Source organism: Megalobrama amblycephala, linkage group LG14 (assembly GCF_018812025.1).
Source record: "Megalobrama amblycephala isolate DHTTF-2021 linkage group LG14, ASM1881202v1, whole genome shotgun sequence".
Lineage (NCBI taxonomy): Eukaryota > Metazoa > Chordata > Actinopteri > Cypriniformes > Xenocyprididae > Megalobrama > Megalobrama amblycephala.
Genome location: NC_063057.1, coordinates 40,148,233 through 40,158,217, shown reverse-complemented (window position 1 = coordinate 40,158,217; position 9,985 = coordinate 40,148,233). Strand labels below are relative to the sequence as shown.

Genomic DNA, 9,985 nt, shown 5'->3' with positions numbered 1-9,985 from the left:
ATTATGAATGTAAATTGATACTTATGACTGATCGCGCTCAAACGCGTCCAGTCAGAGCCAGTTGCTTTCAGTCTGCGATTACAGTCGGTGTTCAAATTCCATGTGAAAGTATATAAATCTATAAGTATAAAAATGAGCATAGTCAGAATGTTTTAGCTAGTCGTTAAATGTGTACCCGGCTTAATAACACAGCAAATGCCGGTGGTAAACACTCGTGTTCCGATACTCGTGCACGAGTTTTGGGAGGCGTTCCCTCTAAATGAGCTGTGAAGGAGGGGGGTTGTTCTTACATGCGCTCATTTCAAAAACTCAGTCGACAAAAAGAACCTCTTTAGCACCTTTAAAGGGTTCAAGCGTGTATCAGCATTCTCCTCAAAAAGTGATCGGCAGACTGAACTGTAAGTCTTAAGCCCCGTTCACACTGCCAGCGACAAAGTGACAGGATCCCATTCATTTCAATGGAGCGCTGGCGACTTCCGGCGACAAGAGCGACAGTGACCGTTGGCGACAGAATGTAGGTGCGTCAAGCTACGGGAGACGCGACAAAAGTTGAGATATTTCAACTTTATGCAAATCAGGAGCGAATTTCACGAACGACAACCAACAGGAGTGAATAGTCTCTCTGGAGCTCACGTCACAGTGTAGGCAAGACAGACAGGACATAGTTCCAGTGCGATTTCACTGTTTTATATGATTTGACTGTACATACATGGATATAATAAACTGATGCATGGAAAAGAATCTGGCGGCAGTCGTGTGAGTTTGATTCATACATTGATAGTTTGTGTTGTTAATTATATGATGCTGTGAGCAGTTTAGCACTGCTTTAGATTTATTGCACTGAGCTCTGCAGTCACAAACACTCTACAACAGCAGAACATTACTTTTAATTATTTTAAACCTAATTCCTAGTCAAATTAGAATGATTTCTTAGTTTTGTAATATCATTTGTGATATAATAATATCTGATCATTCTGATTGGCTGTTCAGCTACTGCCACCTGCTGGTTCGGACAGGCATTTCATCTTACGCAGACACAGAATGGACATGCTACTTGGCCGTCGAGCGTTGGTTTGGTGTGTCAGGACAACTTTGGACACAGACGCTGCCGACATGAGCCAACCCCGCAGTCTGCTTTTGCCGCCACTAGTTCGTCGGCGTCGGCTTGGTGTGTTCATGCCTTTAGAGACCTGAAACTTTGAGGGCTGGTATTACTCACACTGCTTATCGTTTGAATCCTTGACAGACAAATTTTGTCCATCTTTTGTCCTCAGATTTCATCTCGCTCAAGCAAAGTTTTTTTTTAGAAACCTACTTTTGCAAACTAGTCCTATGTTTTTGGCCTAATTGGAACCAAACCAGTGCCGCAAGATTTTCAGTGCCAGTTATACAAAAGTAATCTGATTGGATTGGATCAAATCTTGAAAATGGGTTGGTCAAAAGGGAAAAAGGATTTTGAAATCAGATTAGATCACAAAATCCAATCTTGGTTTTGATCTAAATAAAATCATCAGTTTGTGGTGTTCAAAACTTTTTGGTAAGATTGGGATACCTTTTATCCAAAAAAATCTGGATTATACTGATCCTATCAGAAGGCTGGATATCAGTAACAAAAATTTATTAAAACTTACAAACTGGTAAATATATATTTAATTTACATAAACATTTTTTATTTTGTTCTTAATTAGTTTAACTGTTGAAGTAATAAATTAGACATCAGCCTTTTGGTAACCTGTAAAGTAAAAAAAAAAGATTTTGGTGCCATTAAATGATCCCCAAACAACTGTAAATATCAAACCAAAAAATATTACATTTGATTACATCCAAAGTGTTTTTACCACTGTTTGTAAACTACACTGGCACAATCATAAGAGATGAACCAGTCAAAAGTTCTGTATGAGTGAACGCTAAAGAATGCAAAAAGCATTGAAATGTTTTCCTCCATATCCTCATATTCTTTTTCAGGAGCTCCGTAGAGCACTAGTAATCCAGATTTGATCATCAGAAAAATTGTTTATCTGGGTCAGGGGGATCCAATCCAATTTGCTTTGATAAAAACCAAGACAAAACTAAGATGGATTATCTGGTACTGGATAGCAAAACATTAAACTTCTTGAACAACTGGCTGCAGGAGTCTGAATAGAGGTATGAGGAAGATGTACATTTAAAAAAAAAATGTACATAAATAACAATTTTGAGAATGACACAAGGACATCAGACATGACAAAATGTGGTTCGAAAAATAAATTTACACACATGAAAACACCAACCAAAATCCTTATTTACAATTATATACTAAGAAAATAAAAATAATAAATTGAAAAGCCACAGAGAAAAAGAAAATGAGCAGTGCTAAACAAATGAAAACAAAACCAAAACATTCCCCGCCCTATCCGCTTGTAAATTATAAATTATAGTAAATGATCAGGAAAAGTTTATTTAAAACTGAACTAATCCTTTAACACCATTCACTCTTAATAAGTGTAGATGAGGAGTAACAACTGAAGAAACAGGGCTATGACTTTAATCTAGTGAATCATATTCCTTTATACAGCTAAAAATATTTTAAACAAAACTGCTCGTTATTAATAAGATCAAAGACAGATCATATGTTCATTTCTATCCAGTCCTTTGTTACTTTTCAATATGTACCTGTTATTGTGGGGAGAAAAAATTATGTTGGTAAATCAATGTCCACCCTTAATCAATGGAAATCTTAGAGCTTAATAGGGAACTTGTTTATATTATAATTACATTACATTTATTAGTTAGATCTCTCTGCAATCACACATTTAATTTTGATCTAAAACTTCACAATTTTAAGTTTAACATATTCAAAAGTTCTTTACAATCCTTTGTAATGTGAAGACCAAGAATTTTAACTTTATTCTTGACTGAGAATATCAGTGCTTTGTAGATTATTGAACTGAGAGCAGTTCACACTTGCTTACATTTAGATATAAGCCAGAAGCTCTTGAAAAACGGTATGGAAAATCTCTGATTCATCCCACAAATCAACAATATGAATGTTTTTCTGTATGAAGACTTCTATTAGTTTTAACGTGCAGACAGGACTTTTATTTTGGTGTGGGGTGTGACGTCAAAAAACTGCGCCGTGCTCCGGCATCTGATGTGATTCGACTGAAGAAAGGTTTGTGTTTGTAGTCATTTACAGTGTTTACATTGAGACACTTTATAGACAACTGTGATGGTGTATATAATAACAAGAGTAAACGTTGTTTTTGTTAGTAAAGCGTATTCACAGTAACATAAAATGTGGAGTAATAGAAAAGGTTCGTCTCATTTCGCTCAAAAGTCCGAGTCAATTGAACCAAATGTTTAAACAAACACGTAAAAATTAATAATATAACTAATTAACTGCTGATGTTAATCTGTGTAATCTAATAAATGTAATCTATAGAAAATGTAATAATACAAAATATAACTAAATATAGAGTTTGTATAATTTTTGTTCTTTTATGAATTTATAATTTTAGTTTTTAGTCTAATCAGGTAATAAAAGTCCATTAACTCTGACTCTCTTTCCAGTGTGCTGAACTACTGAACTAGATATAATTGAGACACACCCAGAGATTTAGTCTGTATTTATTTTTCTTTCTTTCTTTTTCTTTTTTTCTTCTTTCAGAAAAACTCCTGGTGAAGTGACTGAGATCCAGGTGACACACCATTATAAAGATGGAGTTTATTAAAGAGGAAAGTGCAGACATAAAGATTGAAGAAACATTCAGTCTGAAACAAGAAGAAACTGAGACACTAACAGGTTGGTTTCACTCTCTTAAAGCTGAACTCAGTCATAAGCTCGCACATTAATCATTCGCTTTAGTTGAAACATGAGGGCGTTTTATTGGGATAGTTTGTCCCTGTATTTTAATTCCACTGTAGTTAACTTGTGGTTAACTTTTAGCCTATTTTTTCATTTGTTTTTCAAGAATGAATGAATAGCCTAAAACGTTCTCCCATTTTAAGTAGATTGTGATTGGCAAGTTTAAAGTCCCCGTGAACCACCATCTAACGAATTAATTAATTAGTTCAAATTATGGGTGAAACCTATCAGTTTTCCTTATCGACTATTATAAAAGGAGATTATTCCTCTGGCCATGAGAAATAATTTCCTATTCTAGCATTAAAGTGTAAAGCAGTTTGCAAAATCGAAACGTAGAAGTAACTTGATTTTCGTAGAAGTAACAGAAACAATCGAGCATGAATATAATGGATTTAATATATGAAACTACGAATACATAGGCTATACGGCTAAATATACACAAAGAATAAACATACAGAAGCGAAAGTAAAGACAGGAAAAGAGAGAAGACAAATGGCAAAACTCACAGACAGTCCCTTAAAAGCCAGCAAAGAATCAGTCTCACTTGGTTAGGTCGTGTAACTTATCACATCTAAGTTAGAGAGAAGCAGAACCTGCATGAGTTTGCGTGCTGAGTTTCAAAAAGATATGTGTGAAGATTCAGCGCGTCCGTGGCTGCAGTTTGTTGGCTTCTTCCGTCTCCGCGGGAAGTTTTGAACTGAGGACTTGAAACTTTGTTTCGCCAAAGGTGGTCATCCCGAAGAGGAGAGTGATTGGAGCGCAGTCGCCGAGACGTCCAGGAGATCGATATTTTTTTACCCAGCCCTATTGAACAGCCAATGTCCAGTGTGGATTTTGAGGAAGGAAAAGTTCTCTTTGTCTTGTCTTGCGGCTGAATTTGCATAATTTATGATGGTTTCAGAATTGGTAACTTTTACTCCAAAAGATCTTAAAAATAGACTGATGTATGGTATCGTAACAGAACATACATAGTTATTTAAAGCATCCTGAGAGGATTCATTTAAGACCAAACATGACAGTGTGAAAAAGACATAAAGACAGAGATACAGTCTTACACTCACATATAAAGGTTTGGGGGTACAACTCACACAACTAAAGTCATAACTAAGCTTATATAATATGGATACATGCATGCACACTTGAATACAACAACGGGTGCAATTTGGCATAGTCATATTTTGAGGCTAAATGTAAATACAGTCTCCATACGTGTGTGTGTGTTTGTGATGTGTATTGGGGTTTTGGTCAGTGTCTGTGGGCACATGGCCATTAACCCAACATGGGGTGATAATGAAAATTATGTCATTAATGACTCACCCTCATGTCGTTCCAAACCCGTAAGACCTCTTTTCAACTTCGGAACACAGTTTAAGATATTTTAGATTTAGTCCGAGAGCTTTCTGTCCCTCCGTTGAAAATGTATGTACGGTATACTGTCCATGTCCAGAAAGATAATAAAAACATCATCAAAGTAGTCCATGTGACATCAGTGGGTTAGTTAGAAGTTTTTGAAGCATCGAAAATACATTTTGGCTTTATTCAGCATTGTCTTCTCTTCTCTTTCCATTGAATTGATTCCATTGAATCCTTTCATCTGTCGTCGTTGGTAATGCACTTTTACGTGGTTGTTTTTGGCGATTAGAACATCTGCGACATGCACACTTACGCACCATTTTAAAAAATATAGCAATACTAAAATACAAACAATGTAGAATAGCTTGAATACAGCGTGCGTCTCCCTCAGACTGTAAACGAAGCTCTGGCGCACCAGATAACACATCATCAGCATCACTGCGGAGTCATGAACCCGGATGAACAACAGACCCGGAAGAGAAGACAATGCTGAATAAAGTCGTAGTTTTTTGTTATTTTTGGACCAAAATGTATTTTCGATGCTTCAAAAACTTCTAACTAACCCACTGATGTCACATGGACTACTTTGATGATGTTTTTATTATCTTTCTGGACATGGACAATCTACAGTACAAACACTTTCAATGGAGGGACAGAAAGCTCTCGGACTAAATCTAAAATATCTTAAACTGTGTTCTGAAGATGAACGGAGGTCTTACGGGTTTGGAACGACATGAGGGTGAGTCATTAATGACATAATTTTCATTTTTGGCTGAACTAACCCTTTAAACCTCTGGTCCTCTTCGTTAGGAGTCACACTTGACATCCTCGTGGTCAAAAATGACCAAAGCTTTAAAATGTAACTCCCAGTGTAACTGAATGTCACTGAAGATAGATTAGTGCCATCTGGTGGGAGTAAAAAAAGAACTTTTGTAATGCCATGTTGTAACTACTAGATTCCTATATAGTTCTATATAAAGTGGCTTTTAAACGATTTAGTGTTTTTAGACAAAAACTTGTTTTTATTGAGTTGTGGATTTGGATTTATACTTTGGCATTCTCAAAGACTACTATTTGTCAAGGTTTTTTGTTTGAAATGTTAATTGTCAGTGTCAATTTTACTACAGTCAAACCTGAACACACAGGTGGACATTTTGTTACACATAACATAGCCTACATAATGCATGGCAGTTAAGTGCACAATGTCTATGGTGCACTAAGCAAGGAGTGAACGAAATAAAGCGAGGAATTCGGACACTGACGAATCGCGTCAGAGAGCTGTCACAGAAACTTAGTCACATACATTTATGTAGCTTACTTTAGAAATGGATAACATTCATAGTGATTTTGTAATTATACATCCCTAGTGAAAAAAAAGTATACTAAGTATACTTGCAGCAAGACTAATTATTAGTATATTCCAAGTGTGTTAATGATTAGTTCATTTAAAGTGTGTTATTTTGAAACAACTAATTTTGTACTAAGTATATTTAAGTTGAAATTAAGTAGTATTAAAATACAACTTTAAGTATATTTAGTATACTTGTGTACTAAATTGGAACAACTTCAAGTATACTTAGTACACTTTAAGTATATGTCTGTGTAGGGACTAATTACATGCTTGATTAGTGATATTAAAGTGTACTTAATTTGTGTTATAAGTATACTTTATTTGTGTTAAAAGTATATATTTTTGTTATAATATACGTTGTATTATAAGTATACTTTATTTCTGTTATAAGTATACTTTTATTTGTGTTATAAGTATACTTTATTTCTGTTATGAGTACACTTTGTGTTATAAGTACACTTTATTTGTGATTTAAGTACATTACAAAATAATTACGAGTGTCTTCAGAAAACACAAGCAATATACACTGAATATATTATTTTACAGGTAATAGTATATACTGTATGCTCAGTACCTTTGGCTTAAACATTACACACTTTGCAGTCAATAACAATATACTTTGTTATTATTTATACTTTGTATAATATAGTCAACATTTGAAGCGGATCAAAACATTTAATCAAAGTTGTCCTAACTTTTTTGATCCACTTCAAATGTTGACTACTGTACTTTGAATTACATAATCTCACACAATACAGTTGTGCTACTATTTAAATACAGTTTAACACATTTTCCCAAAGTTGAATGCATTTGTTTTCAAGGCCATTAAAATAAATAAAATGTAACAACATCACTAATGAAGAGACATATTTCATTGACAAATCCAATAGTTTTTATTTAAACTTAGATTCAGCAAAACTTACCATGTTTTTCATTAAAGAAAAAAAAAATATTGGACCATGGTGACCCTCTATACACAAATACAAATTACACATTATATTCCATTCTCTGAAGAGCTTCTCATTGTGTCTGATGGTACAATGATGACCGCAGAACAGTGAAGAACAGCATCTGTTGACAGAATATACCAAAGATATAAGACAGCATGTTCAACTCTTTATTCACGTTTACAATAGTCTGTCTAAATCCTACATTGAACCAACACTATTTTTGAACAGTAAATGAGGATTAGCAGCAGGAACTGTATCAGAATGGCATGTCGATATTGTTTTCGGTACATAGTCAAGCATAAAACAATTAATTATGAATTAATTGAATTAATGAATGTATGAATTAATATCGTACAGAATACGGGCCGATTTGACCAATCATATGAATGTTTTGGTGCTGCATACAAACGTGCCATAAACCACCACACAAAAACTCAAAAAGGAGATATCAAGCCGAAATATCGCTCTCCGTTTGTTAAAGAAAACAAAATAAAGTTTGTTAACTGGTAGACTACAACTCACCTCCCAATAGCAGCACTTTTCTCCGGTTCTTTCAGGATCGCGTAGGCCATTAGATTAGCCGGTTGTCGTCGCCATCACGGTCAGGCTGCGATGTCACTTGATTGAACTGGTCAGAATCCCCAAGATTGAGCGATGTATTGCGCTTTCAGTGTTTTATTAAATAAATTATACATTGCGACATTATACTTCACCTGAGTGACTGAGCGAGGGGATTCAGACGACGACCGTGACGTCAGCAGCTCTGATTGGCTGAAGGCAGTGAGCAACAAAATCTGATTGGTCACAGACCAAGTTGAAGAGACATTTGAATTCCGATAAGTTTAACCACTCGACATATTTTTTCGCATTACTTGTGCTGCTGGTGTGTTGTTTAATATAGATTTGTGTGTACGACTGTAAAATGATTCTGCCAGTGTAAACTTAATAAACATTTACACATATTTGGAAATTGTATAGGCTACACTGCATATACTAAATGGGCTTGTAATGCATTCATACTGAAATAAATAAGCACAAGTAATATAATGAATTCCAAGGATGAAGAAGTAAACTTAAAAAATATACTCAAATTTAACATTAGATACACTACAACTTCAGGATATTAAATGGTGTATTTTTTAAATATACTTTCAGTGCATTGTTACAATGATCATTTTCAACACACTGTTAAAATATACCTCAAATATATTTTCATAAAGTGCAAATAAATACACTTTTAAAAAATAAACTGAACTTACACTTCAAGTATATTTTTCTAAAATATATTTTTTAGAAAATATACTAAAGTACAATTATTTTAAAGTGTGTTAAAAGTTGCATTGTGAAAATATGATACTAATATACTTTTTATATATTTAATGATAGTACATTTTTTGTTAGTATATTTGCAGTGTACTATAGAAAAAGGGAATATATTTAAAATACAATAAAGTATACTTTTTTTTTCACTAGGGATACCTCAGTGTCAGCTTTGTTTTGGCTTATTGATTGTAGAATATATTATTGCAATAAATAGTTTAATGAACATGGTTAACTACGGAAAATCAAATCTAACCATACATAAAAATAATAAAAAACTCGCATAAATAATAAACGCATTGATAAGTGTACATTATTGTATGCTTTTTTTATGTATTGTATTAATTTTAGTATCTTTAATTCTGGTGTCCAAGCACTTTTAAGACAATGATCATGTGCGTTTAGCGCCATCCTCCAACCATTATGAGATGAATTCATTAGTAAATTTGGTAAGTAAATTTTATTTATAGAGCACATTTAAATTCAGCTTACACTGACCAAAGTGCTATACAAAAACAATCATAAAATACAATAAAATATAAAATGAAATAAAATTAACAAAGAAAACAATTACTAATCCATAATTTAATAATCAGGAAAGGCTAAGGAATAAAGATGGGTCTTAAGTCTAGATTTAAAAACAAAGATGGAGGAAGCACTCTTAATGTCAGGTGGCAGCTCATTCCATAACTGTGGAGCAGCAACTGCAAAAGCTCTTCCACATTTCGATTTTAGACATGACCGTGGGACATGCAAGAAAGCTTCATTGGCAAATCTGAGGGACCTAGGAGCAATTAAAGAATCCCTGCTTTCTCGTTTATTTAATTCTGACATAATATTCAACCACAGCTGTTTTCTGTGACTTTTCTCTTGGTAAAATTAGGTATCGGCAATTAGCAACATTGATAGGCTACTCATCAAGTCATCTCTAAATTGGACTAATTTGGACAGTCTTGCTAAACAGGGGAGGGATTTTAAGATGAGGGGATTTTAAGGCTTCGTGTTGGGGAAAAATTAATTTAGTCATCTGCCATCTCCCATTAATCCCATTAATTTTCTATGGCGGTAATTTTTGACCATGAAGGAGCCAAGTGTTTTACGACCCTTTAACATATCCGAAAAATGTCCATGATTTTTTTGTGTTCACATAGCTAATGTGACAAAACC

The 9,985-nt window shown here is 34.2% G+C and overlaps 1 protein-coding gene across 1 annotated transcript in view; it reads left to right on the top strand.

Annotated features, from left to right (window-relative positions):
- The first annotated feature begins 2,892 nt into the window (after positions 1 to 2,892).
- Positions 2,893 to 9,985, top strand: part of LOC125244473 (zinc finger protein 850-like) — a 34,485-nt gene continuing 27,392 nt past the window's right edge. Inside the window, exons 1-2 of the mRNA XM_048154551.1 lie at positions 2,893 to 3,151; positions 3,647 to 3,781. Coding sequence (XP_048010508.1) covers positions 3,697 to 3,781 — 85 coding nt within the window. The 5' untranslated portion in view covers positions 2,893 to 3,151; positions 3,647 to 3,696. The remainder of the gene's footprint in view (positions 3,152 to 3,646; positions 3,782 to 9,985) is intronic.